Source organism: Mobula hypostoma, chromosome 5 (assembly GCF_963921235.1).
Source record: "Mobula hypostoma chromosome 5, sMobHyp1.1, whole genome shotgun sequence".
Classification (NCBI taxonomy): domain Eukaryota; kingdom Metazoa; phylum Chordata; class Chondrichthyes; order Myliobatiformes; family Myliobatidae; genus Mobula; species Mobula hypostoma.
The window spans coordinates 115,174,835-115,200,814 of record NC_086101.1 but is presented as its reverse complement, the minus strand read 5'-3'; the positions used below and the strand labels follow the sequence as shown (position 1 = coordinate 115,200,814).

The 25,980-nt window shown below is 42.6% G+C and overlaps 1 protein-coding gene across 1 annotated transcript in view; it reads left to right on the top strand.

The window, feature by feature from the left end:
* The first annotated feature begins 4,471 nt into the window (after nt 1-4,471).
* The window catches only part of LOC134346945 (IgGFc-binding protein-like), a 235,050-nt gene continuing 213,541 nt past the window's right edge, over nt 4,472-25,980 (top strand). Inside the window, exons 1-6 of the mRNA XM_063048829.1 lie at nt 4,472-4,609; nt 12,099-12,163; nt 14,564-14,710; nt 20,609-20,871; nt 23,239-23,323; nt 24,859-25,008. Coding sequence (XP_062904899.1) covers nt 4,542-4,609; nt 12,099-12,163; nt 14,564-14,710; nt 20,609-20,871; nt 23,239-23,323; nt 24,859-25,008 — 778 coding nt within the window. The 5' untranslated portion in view covers nt 4,472-4,541. The remainder of the gene's footprint in view (nt 4,610-12,098; nt 12,164-14,563; nt 14,711-20,608; nt 20,872-23,238; nt 23,324-24,858; nt 25,009-25,980) is intronic.

The following is a 25,980-nucleotide window of genomic DNA, read 5'->3' as shown; positions in this document are numbered from 1 at the left end:
CCCCTGTAGCCACAAGGGCCATATCTAACTCCCTCTTAAACATAGCCAATGAACTGGCCTCAACAGTTTCCTGTGGCAGAGAATTCCACAGATTCACCACTCTCTGTGTGAAGAAGTTTTTCCTAATCTCGGTCCTAAAAGGCTTCCCCTCTATCCTCAAACTGTGACCCCTCGTTCTGGACTTCCCCAACATCGGGAACAATCTTCCTGCATCTAGCCTGTCCAATCCCTTTAGGATCTTATACGTTTCAATCAGATCCCCCCTCAATCTTCTAAATTCCAACGAGTACAAGCCCAGTTCATCCAGTCTTTCTTCATATGAAAGTCCTGCCATCCCAGGAATCAATCTAGTGAACCTTCTTTGTACTCCCTCTATGGCAAAGATGTCTTTCCTCAGATTAGGGGACCAAAACTGCACACAATACTCCAGGTGTGGTCTCACCAAGGCCTTGTACAACTGCAGTAGTACCTCCCTGCTCCTGTACTCGAATCCTCTCGCTATAAATGCCAGCATACCATTCGCCTTTTTCACCGCCTGCTGTACCTGCATGCCCACTTTCAATGACTGGTGTATAATGACACCCAGGTCTCGTTGCACCTCCCCTTTTCCTAATCGGCCACCATTCAGATAATAATCTGTTTTCCTATTTTTGCCACCAAAGTGGATAACTTCACATTTATCCACATTAAATTGCATCTGCCATGAGTTTGCCCACTCACCCAACCTATCCAAGTCACCCTGCATCCTCTTAGCATCCTCCTCACTGCTAACACTGCCGCCAAGCTTCGTGTCATCTGCAAACTTGGAGATGCTGCATTTAATTCCCTCATCCAAGTCATTAATATATATTGTAAACAACTGGGGTCCCAGCACTGAGCCTTGCGGTACCCCACTAGTCACCGCAACTACATACATACATACGACTTGAGCTCCTTCTCAAATTGCAGGGTGAATTCTAACATATTATGATCACTGGCCCCTAACAGCTCCTTTACCTTAAACTCTCTAATCAATTCTGGTTCATGACATAATACTCAATCCAGAATAGCTGATCCCCTAGTGGGCTCAACCACGAGGTGTTCTAGAAAGCCATTACAGAAATTTCGCCTCTTAGGATCCAGCACCAACCTGATTTTCCCAATCTACCTGCATATTGAAACCCACTGTGACTATTGTAACATTGCCCTTTTGGCAATGTATTGTCTATCTCCTGTTGTAATTTGTAGACTACATTTCTTACTACTGTATACAACTCCCATAGGGATTTTTTTCATCCTTGTAGTTCCTTAGCTCTACCCATGATTCAACACCTTCCTACCCTATGTCACCTCTTTCTCATAATTTGATTTAATTTTTTACAAACAGAACCACACCACCCCCTCTGCCTACCTCCCTGTCCTTTCGATACAATGTGTATCTTTAGACATTAACTTCCCAGCTATATTCTTCTTTCAGCCATGATTCAGTGATGCCTACATACCAATCTCTAACTGTGCTGCAAGTTCATCTGCTTTATTCTGTATACTGTGCATATTCAAGTATAACACCTTCAGTATCACCCTATTCACCTTTTTATGCTGTTTATCAGTGATTTAGATGATGGAGCAGATGGCTTTGTTGCCAAGTTTGCAGATGATACCAAGATTGGTGGAGAGGCAGATAATGCCGAGGAAACAGGAAAACTGCAGAAGGACTTAGAAAGATTAGGAAAAGGGCAAGAAAGTGGTAAATGAAATTTATTATGTTGGAAAATGCATGGTCATGCACTTTGGTAGAAGAAATAAATGTGCTGACTATTTTATAAATGGCAAGAAAATCCAAAAATCTGAGATGCAAAGGGACTTGGGAGTCCTTGTGCAGAACACCCTAAAGGTTAATTTGCAGATTGAGTATGTGGTGAGGAAGGCAAATACAACGTTAGTATTCATTTCAAGAGTTCTAGAATACAAGAGCAGGGATGTGATGTTGTGGCTTTATAAGGCACTGATGAGGCAACACCTTGAGTGTTGTGAACAGTTTTGGGCCCCTCATCTTAGAAAAGATGTGCTGGCATTGGAAAGGGTTCAGAGGAGGTTCACGAAGATGATTCCAGTAATGAAAGGGTTATCATATGAGGAACATTTGATGGCTGTGGGTCTGTACTCGCTGGAATTTAGAAGAATGAGGAGGATTTTATTGAAACCTTTTGAATGTGAAAGTCCTGAACATGGTAGATGTGGAAAGGATGTTTCCCATGGTGGGGGTGTCTAGGACAAGGGGGCACAGCTTCAGGATAGAAGATTTAAAACAGAGTTTTAAAATGCTTTTTCATTTAAAACAGAGATGTGCAGAAATTTCTTTAGCCAGAAGGTGGTGAATTTGTGATATTTGTTACCACAGGCAGCTGTGGAGACCATAACGTTGGGTGTATATAAGGCGGAGATTGCTAGGTTCTTGACTGACAATAGCATCAAAGATTACAGGGAGAAGGCCAGGGAGTGGGGCTGGTGAGGGGAAAAAAAAGGATCAGCCGTTATTGAATGGCAAAACAGACTCAATGGGCTAAGTGGCTGAATTCTGCTCCCATGTCATGGTCTTAACGGTCTTTTCAATTTTGTCTGCCTTTTACATTGCGACTCATCCAGTTGACTGCAACTTTGCCGTTATCAGCCTCTCCTTGCTAGCAGACTCACTACACGCTGCTTCTGTTTGTAAACCAACTACTTCATCCTCAGCACTATCACTCCAGTTCCCATCCTTGAAATTCCTTGTAAGTGGCAACACAGGCAGATAGGGTTGTAAAGAGAGTCTCTAGCACATTGGCCTTCATAAATTGGGGCATCGAGTATAGAAGCTGGGATGTTATGTAGAACGTTATTGCAGCTTGAGACGTTGGAGTTCAGAGTTCAACTCTACTGCCCTCTGTAAGAATGTTTGTGCATTCTTCCCATGAGCATATTGGTTTCCTCTAGGCGCTCCGGTTTCCACGCAGGTGTGAGCGCGCGCGCACACACACACACACACACACACACACACACACACACAAGTTAAATAAATTAAATTAATCGTGCAAAAGAAGAGAAAAAAATAGTGAGGTGGTGTTCATGTGTTTAATGTCCATTCAGAAATCCGTTGGCAGAGGGGAAGAAGCTGTTCCTGAATCACTGAGTGTGTGCATTCAGGCTCCTGTACCTCCTCCCTGATGGTAGCAATGAGACGAGGGTGATGGGGGTCCTTAATGATGGATGCTGTCTCTTTGGGGCATCGCCCCTTGAAGATGAGATATTTATAAGGTGAAATGTTTAAGGGGAATCGGAGAGGGAACTTCTTCACTCAAAGGGTGGCGAGAATGCGGAGCGAGCTTCCAGTGGAAGTGGTGGATGCAGATTCAATTGTAACATTTAAGAGAAGGTACATGGATGAAACGAGCATGGAGGGTTATAGTCCAGACATGGGCAGATGGGATGCAGCAGAAGACCAGGTCAGAGTCGAATACATGGTTGAATGATCTGTTTCTGTGCTTTGTACTCTAAGATTCACTGCCTACTGTACAGATCTTCTTGCATGAAGCCCATAGGTACCTGACATCACCTATCATATCGTACATCCCCAACAAAGTCAGCAATCACCTCAAGTTCCATTAACCAAGCGCGACTACCACTGCCCTATAGAATTCTTTCTAATTAAGTTACGTGAGCATCACACACAAAATGCTGGAGGAACTCAGCAGGTCAAGCAGCATCAATGGAAGTAAACAGAGTATCAACTTTTGGGCCAAGACCCTTCTTCAGAACTGAGAAGGGAGGAGGAAGACGCCACAATAAAAAGGTGGAGGGGAGGGGAAGAGGCTAGCTGGAAAGCGATAGGTGAAGCCAGGTGGGTGGGAAATGTCAAGGGCTGGAGGAGAAGGAATCTGATAGGAGAGGGGAGTGGACAATGGGAGAAAGGGAAGGAGTGGGGGGATGCAGGGGGAAGTAATAGGCAGGTGAGAAGAAGCAAAAAGGTCAGAGTGGGAAAAAGAGGAAGGGGGGAAATTTTGTTCACTGGAAGAAAAAGAAAATCGATGTTCATGCCATCAGGTTGGAAGCTACCATGACATAATATAAGGTGCAGCTCCTTCCCCGAGGGTGGCCTCATCTTGGGACAAGGGAAGAGCATGAACCACCACGTTGGAATGGGAATTAAAATGCTTGGCCACCGGGAAATCCTGCTCATGGAGGGTGGTGCGGAGATGTTCTTTTCTCAGAGACCACTTTTGAAGAAACCTTGTGTCACACAGATTCCTGATCTGCGGAAGGTGCCCCATTCAGGTGCTTGTGTATTGACTGCTCACAGAGAGTCCTTCCCTTACAGATTCCCTCCCTTACAGATTCCCATGCAAGATACCAGGTACGAGGGGCATATTACCACATACCTATGACGAAGTTTCTTTGCAATCAAGTCATACAAACACAGCCTTCTACAGTCAACCTTTGATCATCCGTCTTAAACTTATAAAGGGCGCGCAATCTGCTTTATCATCCAGTCACTTTTGGCAGCCAAACTTGAATATTATTTCATTATGAAGAACAATCCCTGCTGCAAGTTAACTGTTATTCTTGGCCTCTTCGCAGCTGCTTCAGGGTTCAGGTGAGTGTGACAGAATTCTGCAGTGAGATTCTGTGATTTAAGTCTAATGGGGATGTTTAGCCAAGGGGAACAGGAAGATCTCAAAAATCTCTCCCCCAGCCCCAGCTTTGGTCTATGCTGTGGTCTTTTCTTGAAGTCAGGGTGGCAAGAAGAAGCTGGCAGGGTGGTCTCGGGAAAAAAATGTAGATGTACGTCTGCAGATGGTAACAAGATTGACGGAGTTGTGGATAGTGTGGAAGACTGGCAAAGAATACACTGAGATATGGGCAGAGAAATGGCAGATGGAATTTAACGCAGATAAATGTGAGGTGTTGCATCTTGGTAGGGCAAATGCAAAGAGACAGCACACTATTAAGGGAAAGATCCTTAACAGTGTTGCCGAGCAGAGAGTTAACACATTTCACAACATATGCCAATAATATTAAACCTGATTCTGATTCTTGAGATCGAAGTTCACAGCTCCTTGAAAGTGGCTGCACAGGCCGATAAGGTGGTTAAGAAGGCTTGTTTTTATTACTCGAGACATTGACATCAAAAGTCAGGAGTTTACGTTGTAACTTTATCAAACTCTGGTTTGGACACATCTGGAGTATTGCCCCACTATAGGAAGGATGTTGGGGCTTTAGAGAGGGTGCTTGGTTCAGAGGGCTTGTGCTATCACGAGAGGCTGCATAAACTTGGGTTGTTTTCCCTGGAGCAGCAGAGGCTGAGGGGAGATCTGATAGAGGTTTATAAAATTATGAGAGGCATAGACAGAGTGGACAGAGAGTGTCTGTTTCCCAGGGTAGAAATGTCTAATACCAGAGGACATGCATTGAAGGTGAAAGGGGGTAGGTTCAAAGGGGGATGTGAGTAGTAAGTTTTTTATTCACAGTGGTGGGTGCCTGGAATGCACTGCCTGGTACGGTGGTAGAGGCAAATATGTTAGAGGTTCTTAAGAGATGTTTGATAGGCACATGGATGTGAGGAAGATGGAGGGATATGGACATGGTGTGAGTAGGAGGGATTAGTGTTTGGGTGTTTTTGATTTGCTTTTTAGCTGGTACAGCACAACATTATCCGCCGAATGGCCTGTTCCTGTGCTGTACGCTTCTATGTTCTGTGTAAATTTGTGCTTGGGGACGAGCAACACGATGCCATGTTTGAGCTATGTTCCACAATGTTCAACCACCACCATGTTCCCTAGAGCAATCGGCCATCTAGAGAGCTGTTATCTAGCAAGTGTTTAGCACCTTAACTGCTGGACGGAGGACAAAGCCAAGATTGCTGACTCTGCTTGGGCAAAGGAAATCACCTAAGTGCAGCCCTTAATTTCTGGATGTCCCAAAGCATTTCACTGCCAAGAAAATACTTCGTGAAACATTTTCACTGTTGTAAAATTGGAACCAAACTACTGAATTTACAAATAGTTTGTGTATTTCTCTGCTTGTTATTCTGTTCTGTGAGCAAATTATTCAGTTTGCTACTCTTCCCATTATATTGTTCATAGAATTAATTATTCTGCTTGTTACCCTATGGGTTATTTTTACAGTTAATTATTCTAATTATTAGTCCGAGTCTGTCTGCCACAGTTATGTTCCTGGAGATGTATGCTCAATTTCAATGTCTAAGAGAAGTTTGGATAGGTACATGGATGGTGGGGGTACAGAAGGCTATGGTTGTGGTGCAGCCTGATTCTGTGCTGTACTTCTCTATGATTCTGGGTGATATGGTAATTTATTTCTAGCATTATGTTATCTATTCCATGTCTTGCTCTGGGTACGTGTTGACATCATTGGTAAATCGGTTTCTTATTTCACATATTCTGAGGCACAGTGAAAACTTTGTTTTGTGCCTTCTGTACAGATCGTTTCATTACAACAATGCATTGAGGTAGTACAAGGAAAAAAAATCAATAACAGAATACAGAACAAACAGCATAACTTGAAGAAGGGTCTTGGCCCGAAACATTGACTGTTTGTTCATTTCCATAGATCTGCCAGACCTGCTGAGTTCCTGCAGCACTTTGGGTGTGTTGCTACAGAACAAAGTGTTAGTTACAGAGAAAATACATTGTAGGTAAATAATAAGGTGCGATGTTGTATTGAGAAAGGTTGTGAGGTCAATGGCACATCTCAGCATATCAAGGATCTACCTTATTGTATCAAGATTCAATCTTTCATGATTTGAAATCCTTATCTAGAGCTTTCAACATATCATGTACATAAAAAGTAAATTCTAGACTGGTCCACAGATGGCTTCTCCCACTAGAGTCATGGTAAATGCAGCACAGGAACAGGCCCTTCGGCCCATCCAGCCTTGTCAAGCCATTTAAGTAGCCTCGCCCCATTGACCTGTGCCAAGACCATAGCGCTCCATATTCCTGCCATCCATGTACCTATCCAAACTTCTCCTAAACATGGAAATTGAGCTCGCGTGCACCACTTGCACTGGCAGCTCGTTCCACACTCTCACCACCCTCTGAGTGAAGAAGTTTCCCTTCATGTTCCCATTAAACTTTTCACCCTTCACCCTTAACCTATGACTTCTAGTTGTAGACCCACCCAGCCTCAGCTGAAAAAGCCTGCTTGCTCTTACCCTATCTATATCGCTCATAATTTCATATATCTCTATCAAATCTCCCCTCAATCTTCTATAAAGTCCTAACCTATTCAATCTTTCTATATAACTCACATCCTCTAGATCTGGCAGCATCCTTGTAAATTTTCTCTATACTCTTTCAACCTTATTTACATCTTTCCTATAGGTAGGTGACCAAAACTACACACAATACTCCAAATTAGGCCTCACCAATGTCTTATATAACTTCAACATAACATCCCATGTCCTGTACTGAATACTTTGATTTATGAAGTCTGGAATCACCAAATAGGGACAAGTCCATAATTTGTTCATTGATTTTTATCAAGCAGAAAGTTGTACAGTTGATCACAAGGTTGATCAAAAAGGTGAGTTGTAAGGAGTAGCTTAAGTCAGAGGGGTGGAAATCCTGCGTATTGGAACGGTGTCCGCTGGTGGGATGGTTAAGTTCAAGGAGGCTGTATAGTGTTGTACTGTGTAAAGTGCTGTATTTCATGGGAAATATTTTACTATTTCACCTACTATGTTTGCAGAAGCATTTGGTGGTAAGTTCACTATGGAGCCATAAGCCAGTATATACCCCAGTCATCAGTTAAAGCAGATTATCCAGGTAGCTTATCTTCTTGCAGTTTAGGGAGCCTGGTATGGAAACACCAATGCCCTTGAATGGAAAATCCTACAAAAGGTAGTCAATACGGCCCTGACCATTACGGGTAAAGCCCTCCCCACTATTGAGTACATCCGCACAGAGCACTGTCACAGGAAAGCAGCATCTATCATCAGGGACCCCCACCACCCAGGACAAGCTCACTGTTGCCATCTAGAAGATGGTACAGGAGCCTCAGGACTTACACCACCAGGTTCAGGAACAGTTACTACCCCTCAACCATCAGGCTGTTGAACCAAAGGGGATAACTTCACTCAACTTCACTTGCCTATCATTGAAATGAAATGTTCCCAATAGAGTCACATTCAAGGACTCTTCTTCTCACTATGAAGACTGGTGTGTGATCCCTCATCGTACCCCTTCCGAAGTCCACAATCAATTCTTTGGTCTTACTGTCACTGAGTGCAAGGGTGTTGTTGCGACACCACCCAGCTAGATTATATATCTTGCTCCTGTACGCCTTCTCATCACCATCTGATAATAGTTGTGTCATCAGGAAGTTTAGGGACGGCATTTGAGCTGTGCATAGCCACACAGTCATAGGTGTTGAGAGAGTGAGCAGTGGGCTGAGCACACATCCCCGAGGTGCGGTAGTTTGAGTGTCAGCGAGGTGAAGATGTCATTTCTCATTCACACAGCTTGTGGACTTCTGGTTAGAAAGTCAAGGATCCAGTTACAGAGGGAGGTACAGAGGCCAGGTTTTGGAGCTTTTCAATCGGACCTGTCAGAGTGATTATGTTTTACTTTTTACTACCTCAATGTACTTATGTACAACATGACATGACTGAACAACATGACAAAAGCTTTTCAATGTTACCTTTGTACATGTGACAATAATGTAACCATTTAAGCAATACAGGAAATGTATCAACAAGCTCATACAACAGGTTCAGAGTTTCATTTAACTTCAGAGTATGTATACAGTATACAACCTGAAATTTGTACTCTTCACAGACATCCACAAAACAAGAAACCCCCTAGAATGAATGATAGAAATATCGAAGCCCCCTACCCCCATCACACAAGCAGCAGCAAAGGCATCAACCTCCCCACAACCCACCAACCCCCTAACCCCCACCAACTACAGAAACCCCAATGTCCTTGATCCAGAGTCCATCCGAACTACAGTGCTCCAGCTCCTACAACAATCAGAGCGGAGACCAGCCACTCGGTGTTCCGAGTTGCTCCTCCAAGCCCCCTCGTCTCGAGGACCGACGGGCTCTCACTCTCCATTAAAAGAGAAAAAGAGAGGGAACGCTTGAGTACAGAGGCTGTGGGGAATGAAATTGTTTTTTTAAAAATGTAGATGTTAAATATCTGAAAGAAGAACAGAAGATGCTGTGGAAAGAGGTTTCTGGCCAAAGACTCTTCAGTGAGATAATAATATCAATTATTCTTTGGTGTTGCTGATTGAGGCAATTAAAGCACCTCAGCCCATCGAGGCCATGCCGAACTATTATTCTGCCTATTCCTGCACCACAGCCCTCCATACCCACCATGTCAGAAGTGCTGACATTGGAGTGGGTTCAAAGGACATTCACGGAAATTGTTCCGGGGTTGAAAGCTTTGTCATATGAGGAGCGTTTGATGGTACCCACTGCAATTTAGAAGAATGAGAGGGGTGGGGGAGGTTCTCATTGAAACCTATCAAATGTTGAAAGGCCTTGATAGAGTGGAGGAGGAGAGGATGTTTCCTATTTTGGAGGAGTTTAAGGCCAGAGGATACAGCTTTAGAATAGAGGGACATCCATTTAGAATGGAGATGAGGAGGAATTTCTTTAGCCAGAGAGTGGTGAATCTGTGGAATTAGTTGTCACAGGTGGTTGTGGAGGCACCTCATTGGGTATATTTAAGGCAAGAGGTTGATAGGTTCTTGATCAGTCAGGGCATGAAAGGATGAGGAGAGAAGGCAGGAGATTGGGGCTGAGAGGGAAATGGATCAGCCATGATGAAATGGCAAAACAGACTCAATAGGCCAAATGGCCTAATTCTGCTCCTATATCTTATGGTGTTATGGTCATACTCCTCACATCCATGTACTCATCCAAAGTTCTCGTAAATGTTGAAATTGAATCCACATCCACCACATACTTGGCAGCTCATTCTACATCATTCTCTTAGTGAGGATTATCCTCATGTTCCCCTTAAACATTTCACCTTTCGTCCTTCACCCATGACCTCTTGTAGTCCTACCCAACCTCTGTGAAAAACACTGCTTGCATTTACCTTATCTTTACCCTTCAACATCTTGTATACCTCTATCAAATCTCCCCTCATTCTCCTACAGGGAATGAAGTCGTAACCTATTCAACCTCTTCCTATAACTCAGGGCCTCAAGTCCTGGCAACATCCTTGCAAATTTTCCCTGTATTCTTTCTATCTTATTGATTTCTTTCCTGTAGGTAGGAGACCAGAAGTGCACACAATACTCTAAATTAGGCCTCACCAAAATCTTACAGTATACAACTTCAACATAACATTCAATCTCCTGTACTCCATACATGGATTCATGAAGGCCAATGTGCTAAAAGATCTCTTTTTAACCCTATCTACATGTGATGCCACTTTCAAGGAATTATGGATCCGTATTCCCAGATTCCTCTGTTGTACCACACTGCTCAGTGCTCTACAGTTCACTGTGTAAGACCTACCCTGGATGGTCCACCTGAAGTGCAACACCTCACACTTGTCTGCATTAAATTCCACCTGCCATTTTTCTGTCCATTTTTCCAGCTGATCCAGATCCCACTGCAAGCTTTGATAGCCTTCCTCGCTGTCCACTACACCCCCAGTCTTGGTGACATCTGCAGACTTGTTGATCCAGTTATCCCCATTATCATCCAGATTATTGATATAAGTGACAAACAATAACAGGCCCAGCAGCTCACTACTAGTCACTGGCCTTCAGTCAGAGAGGCAACTATCTACTACCACTCAGGCTTTTCCACTAAGCCAATGTTGAATCAAATTTACTACCTCTTCCTGAATGCCAAGCAACTGAACTTTCTTGACCAACATCCCATATGGGACCTTGCTAAAGCCCACATAGACAACATCTGCTGCCTTACTTTCATCAACTTTCCTGGTAACTTCCTCAAAAAACTTTATAAGATTGGATAGACGTAACTTACCATGCACAAAAGTTATGTTGACTATCTCTAATCAGTCACTGTCTACCCAAATATTTATCCATCCAGTCCCTTAGAAAACATTCCAAATATTGTCTGGGACACCAAGTAGAACACATCTACTTTTCTTCAAGATAAAAATATTGGCCATGGATTCTTCTCTATCCATTTGAGAAGGTAGACAGTACTTTAGCATCTTGTCTGAAAGTCAGTCCTCAGTACGACAATGAAATCTGGAATCACTAAATGGGTCAAGTCCATAACTTGATAAGAGGTGTTGGCCAGAAAGAACGACAGTCCACAAATTAGTGAATTCAAATGAATCAAGGACAGTGGAGAAGGCAGACCATTGTCTTTGTTCTTGCCATGAGGTCGAAGGAAATGGAGGCAGCCATTTTGTGAAGCTGCTCTGCATCCTCTGTTTTGTGAACTGAGGTTGTTTGGATTGATTAATGTTTTAAAGCAGACACAATGATGCTCTACATAATATGCTGGACTAGGGATCATTTCCATATAAGAAGTTATTTGCGACATGCAGATTTGGGAATATTAAGGTCTGTGCCTGCCCTGAGTGCTTCGAGCTGGGTACTGAAGAGAACAAAGAGTCATTAATTATCAGTTGTCACTTGTGGAATTAGGGAAATAAATGGACTGCGGCTTGATCAGAGCCAATAAGAAGGTGTTAAAGGTCAGTCAGATGACCCATAGCAAATAACACTGAAAAGCAACACTTGAATTGGTAAGCAATAAATATAAAAGCAGGCACTTTGGGTGCACTGGCAGCAATGACTCTCTACAGACCCACCATCATCAATGTGGAGTACCCCAAGGACACATGAAGATTAAAAACAGGACCACAAGCAGAAACACCTTTTTACTGGTATTACCTTTTCTATTCTTTGGTTGTTCACGGAGGGACAGAAACTTTTTTGCAGGTATTAGATTATGTAAATTCATGTCTTCTTCCATTGTGATAATTAAGGTACTTGTCGATAATTCCAGATTCTCTCTGTGCCTCCCTAATCATTATCACTAAGGGGCAATCCTTGTAATAGGGGGTTATAACAAATGGAAGATTGCACATTTGATGAAATTTCATATCTTACTTCTATAGACATGGAAAGCAATCTGCTCCCATCTCACACCAGAATGGAAATCAACTTTACCAGACAGAACCAGGTCAGTATGGAAGAGACTACAACTAAAGAATTCATGGTCCCTGAACATTTAATGTTGGTATATTTTAAGAAGTTGTCCTCTACTGTCAGGATAATGTAGAGACAGTTCTGTTCAGGGAGTAAACTCTTGTTGGATCTCTGTTAACTTCTGATCCTTAGGGTTCTTCCAGGAATCAAGAATGGCAACCAGTCTTAATTCCAAGACATCAGTTTAATTTAGAGTACAAACAAGTATACAAATACTAAACAAACTAAATAAAGAGCTGAGAAATTATGCTAAGGGGGGAATTAATCTAAGGGGTGTAAGGCAAAGGAATAAAGAAATAAAAGATGGTACTTCTGAAAAATCTATCACCTGTATAGATGAGATAAGGGTAATTCCTTAGATAGTGACGAATTAATAGGTTACATAATTGAAACAATTTCATCAAGTGGGTAATGTGCTAATAATCAGCCAATGAAAAATGAGAAAGGTGATAAACTGCTATACTACTTTCTGCCAGTGTGTGTGAAAAATACATGATTTTGTTAAAAAGTACAAATCCTATGAAAAGTATTATTTAAAAAAAACAGTAGTTTCCAACACCCTGTTAACAGTTTAATACTAGCGAGAGTTCTACACGGGGCTATGTGAGAGTTCTGTTCTGTCGAGGTAGTAAAGAGGGATCTCGACACTATCTGGATAATGTAGGAGCTTGGTGCTGTCAGGGAAACAGAGGGAGAACTAATTTGGAAGGGTAACCTGGAAAAATCTCACAACTGGTTCAATGGTTTAACTTAATATCAGAGAATGTATACAGCATACGATCTGAAATTCTTACTCTTCACAGAGATCCATGAAACAGAAGAATAAAACCACAAAGAATGAATATCAGAAAATGTTAGAACCCAAAGCCCCCCTTCCCCCTCCCATGCACAAGCGGCAGAAAAAGTATCAACTCTCCCCGCCATTTGCTCCATCAAAAAGCATCAACCTACACTATCCACCATGCAAACAATAGCAAAGCAATTGTTATAACCCCATTCCCCCCAGAGACCATGATCTACAGTCCATCAAGAACCACTGACTATCCCAACACTCTGACATCTCAAACAGGCTCTCTCTCACTAGCGAGGGTAAGGGAGAGATCACCCCTATAACAGAGAGAGGGAGACCAGCAGCTCATTGTTTTGATGTTACAATATGCAGCCTTGCTTATTTGAGTTCCCCTGATTCAAGGGCCTTCTTTTGACAGCAGTGTACACTGATACCTTGATGTCACAATCTTCCATGATATTTCAGTCGGCGACACCAGTGAAGCATTGGGTTGTACACTGGGCCACGCCCTGAAGGCACACATCTTCCAGGTCCCACCTGGAGATGTTGAAAACACCTGGCCAAGAGCGAGAACCACAGTTTGAGTGCAGTTGTAGATTACAGACTCCAACAGGACCCCAGCCACTTTGAAAAGGGAAGAAAAGAGACATTAAAAGAGAAGAAATTAAAAGTGTTCCATGGACAAACTGGAAGAGGTCGTCCAGGTCCACAGAAATCTCTGGTGCCATCTGTAGCTCCTCAGGTTCATATTGGAGGATTACGCTGTTCGGGTAACGGAGAGGGAGATATGTACTATAAGAGTACAGTAGAAGGAGGACTGTACCTCCAGAGTGAACTAGAATAAACTTTGTAGTACTGGGATCACAAAGAGAGTGCTCAGTGCTGTAGAGACAGTAAGGTACTATCAGGGTCTCTGATACATCCATTGGTCAGGGTCAACCATGGATGTTGTATCCTAGCTGTCTAGATATGCAAAGCCAGGCAGTACAATATGGAGGGCAAGTTGCCTTCTCTCCACATATCTGGTAAACCCAAAGGAATAGCAGAGACTGGTACTGTTTGGTACCAGGAGTTGTCAGTCAGCACTGAACTCAACATAGGACTGCCTTAGGGACTCCAGTTCTGGATTTTTTCCCCTGGGGTTTACTCCCAAAGCCTAACCCATGAGTGGGTATAACCGCAAGGCAGCAAAGGTTTGAGATCAGAGTTTTCCTTCTCCCGGATGAGCTGTCAACCATGGATGATAAGTCTCATCTGCCCGAAGTTACCTTCCTTTGCCCCTTCTCCTGTCAGTGGAAATGGTTCCGCCGGACATAGTAGCTAAGCCACATTTGATGACTGATTGTTAGAGGCTATTTGAGGTTCATGCCACTGGGAGCATTTAATAGGTAGTGGAAACTTAGCCCCACTACCTCCTCTGGCTATGACAACCTTAAAGAACCTTTGATAGAATATTTGTTATAAAAATATCTTGAGACATGGAATTGGGTCACAATTAAACAACAATCTTTATTTAATAGTGTTAAAAGGCTCATGTGTTTCATGTTCTTGTTCAATGCTAATGATAATGATTATATCTTACAGTGGTGTTAACAGCCTGTAATTTCAATGACAACACAAAACCATTCTGCGACTGGACCCAAGCAACAGGTGATAATGGAGACTGGAGACGAATAGCTGGGAAATCTCCAACACAGGGAACAGGGCCCCCTGGAGACTATCCGGATGGAAGTAAGGACGTGTCCTTGTCTTTTTCCTTCTCTCTTCTTGCATTCTACAGAACACTGCTGCCTACACTGTGGTTCAAGAAGTTAGCAACTGGCTTTAGATGATGACTGCCAAATTTGGAGATGTGATCGTGTGACTTTCCACCTTTGAACTCCTATCCTATCAATCAGTCCATAAACAAGCTATTTCAAGAGACCAGCACCAAATTCAGTGGTTCAATGGTTAAATTCAATATCAGAGAATGTACACAGTATGCAACCTGAAATTTTTACTCTTCGCAGACATCCACAAAACAGTAGAAAAACCCCAAAGAATGAATGACATAAAAATGTTAGAACCCCAAAGCTGCCCCCTCACCCTCCCATGCACAAGCAGCAGCAAAGCATCAAACCCCCCCCCCCCCCGAATTTATTCCAGCAGGAAGTATCATCCCAACACCACCTTCAAGCAAGCAAAAGAAAAGCCCCCAAAGAGACCATGATCTAGATCCACCAAAACTACAGTCTATAACCCAGCACTTCTCAGTCTGCATCCCTGAGCAGAAGTGGAGCAGTGGTCATTAAATCAGCATTAAAAATAATGGCTGCCCTTTGAGCTGCATAAGTACTGGATGTTGTTGCCCTTGCCTTTCCCCCATTCCCTGAACATTGCACGCAAAGTCCTTTCTTAATACTCAGTGCAGTTCCCACCATTAGACTTACATCCCTCCATGTTTGCACAAGGTAACTGAGACAGCGTAGTGTAGGATGGTCACAATAGTGGCCACAAAACTAATTAGATTAGGCACTAATCTTCTATTGAGTAATGTGCCATTGGGCAAGATATTACAGTCGAGCACCTCCACTCCATCCGCCAAAAGCGGAACTTCCTGCTGGCCAAACATTTTAATTCCCATTCCTGTTTTGGCATGTCAGTCCATGGCCTCATGTTGTGCCATGATGAGACAACCCTCAGGGTGGAGGATCAACACCTTATATTCTGAGTAGCCTCCAACCTGATGGCATGAATATTGATTTCTCCTTCTGGTAAAAACAAAATTCCCTGCTCTGACCCTCTTCTTCTACTCCCCACTTTGGCCTTTTACCTCCTCTCACTTGCCTATCACTTCCCCTTGGGTCCTCTCCTCCTTCCTTTCTCCTATGGTCCACTCTCCTCTCCTGTCAGATTCCTTCCTCTCCAGCTCTTTACCTTTCCAACCCATCTGGCTTCACCTTCTAGCTATCCTCCTTCACCCCTCCCCACTTCTTTATTCTAGCATCTCTCCCCTTCCTTCTCAGTCCTGATGAAGGGCCTTGGCCCAAAATGTTGACTGTTTATTCATTTCCATAGATGCTGCCTGTTCTGCTGACTTCCTCCAGCATTTTATAACCGTATAACCATATAACAATTACATCATGGAAACAGGCCATCTCGGCCCTTCTAGTCCATGCCGAACTCTTACTCTCACCTAGTCCCACCAACCTGCACTCAGCCCATAATCCTCCATTCCTTTCCTGTCCATATAGCTGTCCAACTTAACTTTAAACGATAACATTGAACCTGCTTCAACCACTTCTGCGGGAAGCTCATTCCACACAGCTACCACTCTCCGAGTAAAGAAGTTCCCCCTCATGTTACCCCTAAACTTTTGCCCTTTAACTCTCAACTCACGTCCTCTTGTTTGAATCTCCCCCACTCTCAATGGAAAAAGCCTAACCACGTCAACTCTATCTATCCCCCTCTTAATTTTAAATACCTCTATCAAGTCCCCCCTCAACCTTCTATGTTCCAAAGAATAAAGATCCAACTTGTTCAACCTTTCTCTGTAACTTAGGTGATGAAACCCAGGCAACATTCTAGTAAGTCTTCTCTGTACTCTTTCTATTTTGTTGACATCTTTCCTATAATTCGGTGACCAAAACTGTATACAATACTCCAAATTTGGCCTCATCAATGCCTCGTACAATTTCAACATTACATCCCAACTCCTATACTTAATGCTCTGATTTTTCAAGGCCAGCATACCAAAAGCTTTCTTCACCACCCTATCCACATGAGATTCCACCTTCAGGGAACTATGCACCTAGATTCCCTCTGTTCTACTGCATTCTTCAATGCCCTACCATTTACCATGTATGTCATATTTTGATTAGTCCTACCAAAATGTAGCACCTCACATTTATCAGCATTAAACTCCATCTGCCATCTTACAGCCCAATCTTCTAACTGGCCTAAATCTCTCTGCAAGATTTGAAAACCTACTTGATTATCCACAACTCCACCTATCTTAGTATCATCTGCATACTTACTCATCCAATTTACCACCCCTTCATCCAGATCATTAATGTATATGACAAATAACATTGGACCCAGTACAGATCCCTGGGGCACACCACTAGTCACCAGCCTCCAATCTGACAATCAGTTATCCACCACTACTTTCTGGCGTCTCCCATCCAGCCACTGCTGAATCCATTTTACTACTTCAATATTAATACCTAACAATTGAACCTTCCTAACCAACCTTCCCTGTGGGACCTTGTCAAAGGCCTTACTGAAGTCCATATAGACAACATCCACCGTTTTACCCTCGTCAACTTTCCTGGTAACCTCTTCAAAAAATTCAATAACATTTGTCAAACATGACCTTCCACATACAAATTCATGTTGACTGTTCCTAATCAGACCCTGTCTATCCAGATAATTATATATACCATCTCTAAGAATACTTTCCATCAATTTACCCACCACTGACGTCAAACTCACAGGCTGATAATTGCTAGGTTTACTCTTAGAACCCTTTTTAAACAATGAAACAACATGAGCAATACACCAATCTTCCGGCACCATCCCCATTTCTAATGACATTTGAAATATTTCTGTCAGAGCCCCTGCTATTTCCACACTAACTTCCCTCAAGGTCCCAGGGAATATCCTGTCAGGACCCGGAGACTTATCCACTTTTATATTCCTTAAAAGCTCCAGTACTTCCTCTTCTTTAATCATCATAGTTTCCATAACTTCCCTACCTGTTTCCCTTATCTTACACAATTCAATATCCTTCTCCTTAGTGAATACGGAAGAAAAGAAATTGTTCAGAATCTCCCCCATCTCTTTTGGCTCCACACATAACTGTCCACTCTGATTCTCTAAGGGACCAATTTTATCCCTCACTATCCTCTTGCTATTAATATAACTGTAGAAACCCTTGGGATTTATTTTCACCTTACTTGCCAAAGTGACCTCATATCTTCTTGTAGCTTTTCTAATTTCTTTCTTAAGAATCTTTTTACATTCTTTATATTCCTCGAGCACCTCACTTACTCCATGCTGCCTATATTTAATGTAGATAACTCTCTTTTTTCGAACCAAATTTCCAATATCCCTTGAAAACCACGGCTCTCTCAGACTTTTAACCTTTCCTTTCAACCTAACAGGAACATAAAGATCCTGTACCCTCAAAATTTCACCTTTAAATGACCTCCATTTCTCAATTACCTTCTTCCCATAAAACAAATTGTCCCAATCCACTCCTTCTAAATCCTTTTGCATCTCCTCAAAGTTAGCCTTTCTCCAATCAAAAATCTCAACCCTGGGTCCAGACCTATCCTTCTCCATAATCATATTGAAACTAATAGTATTATGATCATTGGACCCGAAGTGCTCCCCAACACAAACCTCTGTCATCTGACCTATCTCATTCCCTAACAGGAGATCCAACAATTTTGTGCCTGTTGATTAAGATATTATAGTATCTCTGCATGGAACATTACTAATGATATATTAACAAACACTGAACCATAAGCCAAGTTATGACGTTGATGTTGTTCACTGAATGGCGTAACATTGGGTGAGGTGCTATTAAAATATTTATTCCATTAATAGTCGACCTATATACTTTTGTGTAATATATCACAAAGGAAGCATTTTTGATTCTGCGGAGATTTGGCATGACATCAAGAACTTTGATAAACTTCTATAGATGTATAGTGAAGAGCATATGGACTGGCTGGTATGGAAACACCAATGCCTTTGAATGGAAAATCCACAACAGGAAGTAGATTCAGCGCAGTACATCATGGGTAAAGCCCTCCCAACCATTGATCACATCTACAACAGAAACTATAAGTGCAACAGAATGCTGTTGTAGGAAAATTCAGCATCTATTATCAGAGAACCCCACCACCCAGGTCAGGCTCTCTTCTTGCTGCTGCCATCAAGAGTCTTAGGACTCACACCACCAGGTTCAAGAACAGTTACTAACTCTTAGCCATTAAGCTTTTAAATAAAAGGGTATGACTACACTCACTTTCCCATCCATTGAGATCTTCCTACAACCAATTATCTCACTTTAAGGACTCTTTATTTCATTATCTCATGTTCTCGTTATTTATTGCTATTTATTTATATTTACATTTGCAATATTTGTTGTCTTCTGCACTCTGGTTGATCTTTCATTGATCCTGTTCCAGTTACTCTTCTATAGATTTGCTAAGCATGCCCACAGGAAAATGAATCTCAGGGATGTATGTGGTGACATATGTACTTTGATAATAAAATTTACTTTGAACTTTGGTTGGAAATTCCTATTTACCAATTGAACCAATGCTTTCACTGCCAAGATATCATCATGTGAGGCAACTCTGATCTGAACAATAGTGGGCAATTGACATTCTGACCTATCACTGGGCAGGAGAAGACTTTAAACCATCTTCTCATTCTATTCAATGTACCTCCAAAAGAAGAAATAATGAATATTATTTCAGAATCACAACCACAAGAAGCTGAAGATGTAAATTTCAATGGTATAGGTGTATCTCTCCTATCGAAGAGAATGGTCGAAGTAGGGATCAAAGTAAGCTGCAGAGAGTTGTAAACTCAGTCAGCTCCATCATGAGCACTAACCTCTGTAGTGTCCAGGACATTTTTGAAGAACGATGCCTCAGAAAGGCAACATCCATCATTAAGAACCCCATCACCCGCATTTCATTGCTACCAAGAGGAAGGAGGTAAAGAAGTCTGAAGGCACACAGTCAACGATTCATGAACAGTTTCTTCCCCTCTGCCATCTGATTTCTGAATGAACATTGAACCCATGAACACTACCTCATTACTTTTTAAATTTCCATTTTTGCACTAATTATTTAACTACTTAATATAGTAGGCAGCCGTCGATCCCAGGAGATCATGGGTTTGTGCCTCTGGTGGACTGTGTCCTCTCCAGGGCGCAAGCCTGGGTGGGAAGATTTGAAGAACTGGCTGTTGCCCATGCACGTCACTGATGTGATGTAGTCCAAGGTAAGGGCAAGTGCCAAAACAGCTTGGCACCAGTGTCATTGCAGAGGTTGCCAGAGTGAAGTTGTAAGCAAGATCAAACTGCCTCAGGGACCCTGACTCTGGATTTCTTCCTCGGAGTTTACTCCCAAGGCCTTTCCCATGGGTGGGTATGGCCGCAAGGCAGCGGAGGTTTAAAATCAGAGTTTTCCTTCTCCTAGGTGGGCTGCCGTCCAAGGCTGATGTGCCCAACCTGCCCGAAACAACTGGTTTTGAGGCGCCGGTGGTCCACCTTTGCCCCTTCTCCCGTCAGTAGTAACAGTTCCACTGGGCCTAGTAGCTAAGCCACATGCGAAGGTCAGGAGTTGGACTAGGTTGTCAGAGGCTGTTAGAGTCGCACGCCATTTGGAGCACTTTATAGGTAGTGGGAGCTTATCCCCACTACCACTCCTGGCGATGACAACCTTAGAACGACTTAATATAACTATTTAATGCTATTTAATGAAAAGCCATGAATTACACTATATGTATAATTCATGATTTTTTTCTATTATTATGTATTGCATTGTACTGCTGCCACAAAGTCTACAAATTTCATAACATATGTCGGTGATATTAAACCTGATTCTGATTCTGATCCCATTGCAGACGGTTATTACATCTTTCAAGAAGCTGATGACTTCAGTAAAGGTCAGTTTGTGAGGCTGGACAGTCCGACACTGGCAGTGTCTGGGGAAGTGTGTGTGGAATTCCAGTACTACATGTATGGGGCAGATTCTGATAATGCTCTGAAGGTATATCTGAAGGATTCTTCCACTGAAAAGGAGATATGGAGTAAAACTGGCTTTCAGAGTCCATCCTGGCTACATGGAACGATTGACCACTCATTCAAGACCCCAACAAATATCAAGGTAAGGGTTCTTAGAGTGGATTATTCCCCAGTACAAGCTCCCATATTGAATTCTATTGAGGTACTACAGTTGTTGATATGAGGTTTTTCTCCTCCCCTTTATACCACTGGCATTTAGGGCAGCAATGAAGGTCCTCCACCTCTGCCTGTCCTTACTGTTGCACACAGATATAGAAAGATTCTTCATCGTTGTTTCCTTAACAGTTTAGTTTTACCAGTCAGGGTTGTTTGCCCTGAGCTGTACCACCAAACCTGGAGGACAGGTGGACCACTCTTAGTCTGGCCTCTACCCTTTGACCCGTTCAGCATGGGTGACCCTACCAAGAGCCAAAACACAAGGCCCTGACTCCAGTCAACATTGCTCTCCAGGTCGTTGAGGCACTCAAGCCTCCAAACCCTACGTCAATGTTGTGGTCCTCTTGGAAGCGATATGAGTAGTGTACCAATAAATGAGGTACCTTTGAATAATACACTGGGCTGGATACTGAGTGAGGTTCCAATAAGTAAATACAAAAGAAAATTTTATTGGGAAATCCAACAGCTATTCCAACAACTTTAAGCTAATATTTGACTTGAAATAATATCCTATTCCTTTTGGGCGGCTGGTTGGCGATATGTCTCTATTAAATGACGTGTCAGGAGCTCCTTCCCTCCACAAGCCTTGGGGAAGGCTTAGCCTTTGCACCCCCCCCACCCATCCACCCTCACCAAATTAGGGTCATGTGAAGCCACGGGAGCAGACGGTGGATGGTCGTATGAGCAGTTGGTACATATCACAAGTCCTGGTTATGTGACCACTGACGCCAGACAGACAATCTCTGAAGAGTATTGATAATGGCTGGGGTCACCCACCTTGTAAAGACACTGCCCAGAAGAAGGTATTGGAAAACCACCTCTGTTGAAAAACTTGCCAAGAACAATCTTGGTCATGGAAAGACCATAATCGCCCACGTCACATAGTAATGATGATGGCGTACCAGGATACTGTGAAAGCTTTTGTTTATGACCCATGCAGGCAGATTAGAAAGGGTTCTAAAATTAATAAAGATTACAGGGAGAAGGCAGGAGAATGTGGTTGAGAGGAATAATAAATCAGCCATGATCGCCCACGTCATACAACACGGCACAAAACAAATAAATATCCAATCAGAATTGGGTTTATATCACCGGCATACTGTGAATTATAGAGAATATATATATAATAGTTAAATTAAATAAGTAGCGCAATAATAAAAATTTTAAAAAGTAGTGGGGTAGTGTTCATGGGTTCAATGTCCATTTAGAAATTGGAAGGCAGAGAGAAAGAAGCTGTTCCTGAACCACTGAGTGTGTGTCTTCAGGCTTCTGTACCTCCTCCCTGATGGTAGCAAAGAGAAGAGGGCATGCCCTTGGTGATGGGTGTCCTTAATGATGGACACTGCCTTTTTGAGACATCACTCCTTCAAAATGTCTCGGAGGCCAGTGCTCATGATAGAGCTGACTGAGTTTACAACTCTCTGCAGCTTACTTCGATCCTGTACAGTAGACCCCCTCCCCCCATAGCAGACTGTGATGCAGCCAGTTAGAAAGCTCTCCATGGTATATCTATAGAAATTTTTGAGTGTTTTTGAAGACATACCAGATCTTCTCAACTCCTAATGAAATACAGACACTGTTGTGCATTTTTTGTAGCTGCATCGATATGTTGGGTCCAGGTTAGATCCTCAGAGATATTGACACCCAGGAACTAGAAATTACTCACTCTCACCACTTCTATTCCCTCGATGAGGACTGGTGTGTGTTTCCTCGTCTTACCTTTTCTGAAGTCCACAATCAATTCTTTGGTCTTCCTGAAGTTGAGTGCAAGGTTGTTGCTATACCACCCAATAGCTGATATATCTCACTCCTGTACACCCTCTCATCACCATCTGATACTCTGACAATGGTTGTATTATCAGCAAATTTATAGATGGTATTTGAGCTGGACCTATCTAACCACAAAGTCATGGGTGTAGAGAGAGTAGAGAAGTGGGCTAAGCACACTTCCTTGAGATGTGCCACTGTTGATTATCAGCAAGGTGGAGATGTTAGCCCACAGCTCTGATCAAAAAGCTCCAGAACCTGGGTCTCTTCACGTCCCTGCACAGACTGTGGTCTTCCAGTGAGGAAGTCAAGGATCCAGTTTCAGAGGGAGTTACGGAGACCCAGGTTCTTGAGCTTTTTGATCAGAACTGTTGGAATGATGGTGTTAAATGCTGAGTTGTAGTCAATCACAGCATCCTGACATTATTTTATTATTGTCCTTGGATAGTAATTCTATCCAAAACTTACTGTCTTATTCTGTGGACTTGTACCAGTTGTGTTTTACATCATTCCTCCAATACGGTAGGTTATCTTTGAATCTGTTCGAGGCTCCACTGCATCAAGTGACTCAGCTGTGGATAATATCAAGATCAGGACTGGATCCTGCTCGGGTAAGTTACCTTCCAGAAATACCTGAACTTTCTTTTACCCTCCTCGAACAAAGCAATCATCCTCATCCAACTCCCTCTTGGATCCAAGGTCTAATCCTGCCACTTTCTCATTCCCAGAGCCTATTTCCAATTGAATTAGCAGCTGATCCAACTTTCTTTCAGGAGTTTACAGATTGGATTTTACTCAAATTATCACCCCCACCTACTTTATTTCAGAAACTTCAACCACTTTACCTTTAATCATCTATTTTCAAAGTAAGAATATTTTAAGACATTTTAAACATCCTTATCCTAGTTTCAGGGTTACGAGCTAGCTCTTTCGATCTTCCTGATGCCTCTGTGTTGACTCTGATATTATTCTGTCTGCACGGTGCCTAAAGAGAAGGAAAGATATTGGAGGTGGTGGTGGTGGCTTTGGAGGTGGTGCAGAGGAGGTTCACCAGGTTGATTCCAGAGATGAGGGGGTTAGACTATGAGGGGTCACCTGGGGCTTTACTTGTTGGAATTCAGAAGGATGAGAGGAGATCTTATAGAAACATACAAAATTATGGAAGAGATAGTTAAGATGGAGGCAGTAAAGTTGTTTCCACTGGTAGGTGAGACTAGAACTAGGGGACATAGCCTCAAGATTCGAGGAAGTAGATTTAAGACGGAGATGAGGAGGAGCTGCTTTTCCCAGAGAGTGGTGAATCTGTGGAATTCTCTGCCCAATGAAGCAGTGGAGGATACCTCAGTAAATATATTTAAGACCAGGTTGGATAGATTTTTGCAAAGTAGAGGAATTAAGGGCTATGGGGAAAAGGCAGGTAGGTGGAGATGAGTCCATGGTCAGTTATTGAATGGCGGAGCAGGTTCGACGGGCCAGATGGCCTACTCCTGTTCCTAGTTCTTAAGTTCTTATGTTCAATGTGTGGTCACAACACTGACCCTTACTGGGATTTATAACAAATGGTACATTGGTGTAACTTTGCAATTGCTTTTGGATAAATTGTCATACCAAGACCTCATCTGCTTTATTGGGTACACATAAATAATCAAAAATGTAATGTTGAGACTTTAGAAAGCACTGGTGAGGCCTCACTTAGAGTACTGTGAGAAGTTCTGGGCCCCTATCTAAGAAAGGATGTGCTGATTTTGGAAAGGACCCAAAAGAGGTTCACGAAAATGATTCTGGGATTGAAAAGGTTGTCATATGAAGAGTGTTTGATGGCTTCGGGCCTGTACTCACTGGAATTCAGAAGAATGAGAAGAGACAATTTCTGACGAGTATAGACAACAGCTGAGGGTGGGGGTGGAGGCCACCCATTTTGTAAAGACACTGCCCAGAAGAAAGCAATGGCAAGCCACTTCCTGCAGAAAAATTTGCCGAGAACAATCAAGGTCATGATACCATCATCGCTTGTGTCATACGACACAGCTCATAATGACGATGATGAGAGAATAAGTTCTGTAATGCTATGTTAGTGATAACTATTCTCCCTGTAGCATTAACTTGAAGGATGAGGATAAATTTACCTTTCTTTGCCCCAAAACAGATTGTATTACCAGCTGCAACTTTGATGAGTATGATAATCTTTGTGGTTGGACCAATGAACAGAAACCACCCCTGGTGCCCTTCGATCAATGGAATGGACAGACAGATACAGAGAACTCTGGACCAGATGACGACTACTCCAAACCTGGACGTAAGGAACCCATAATTCAAATCACAATGTTAATGTCTATGCAATTTTAAGCGAACAATTACTTTAGGGAGTTAGATAAGAATGGAATTCAAAATGAAAACGTGAATTGACACGTCACATGATTAAAACTGTAGGTGTAGGAAACACTCATTGGACCTGATGAAGGATCTTCGACTTGAATCGTTAACTGTTTCGCTTTCCAATGATACTGCCTAAAAACTGTTGTTTCTAGAACATTTTTAAGTTTGTGTCACATGATTGCTATTTGCAAAATTAAAATGCCTCCAAGGCAAGTGCTTCCATTTTGTATGCCAATTATTTTTCATAACAATGACCCTTTAATCAGCTATGTCTGAAAACGTTTTCTTAAATTTGTTAATCAACCTATTTTGACTGTGAATGAGAAATTATTTGAATGAGAAAAGGTTACCTGCTAACCTAACCCACTCATTGAGATTGAGTGTGGAATAGGCTTTTCTGGCTCTTCGATCCTCACTGCCCAGCAATCCCCCAATTTAACCCTAGCCTAACCACAGGACAATTTACAATGACTGATTAATCAACTAACTGGTACATCTTTGGACAGTGGGAGCAAACCAGAGCACCCGGAGGAAACCCCCAGCACGACAGGGACATAGAAGTGTACAGCACAGGAACAGGCCATTCAGCCCACAGTGGTGTGCTGAACCAGCTAAGAAGCAAATCATAAAAACCCAAACACTCCTCCATACACCATGTCCATATCCCTCCATCTTCCATCACATGCCTATCAAACGTACAAATTCCTTACAGGCAGCGGTGAGAATTCAACCTGGGTTGTCTTTACTGTAAAGCACTACAATACTCTCCAGGTTTCCATGTTTTTGGACACTAAAGGAATCAAGAGTTACAAGATTAATATAGAGAAATGGTGCTGAGATAATGGATTACATTCTATTGAATGGCAAAACAGACTAGAGGGGCTGAACAGCC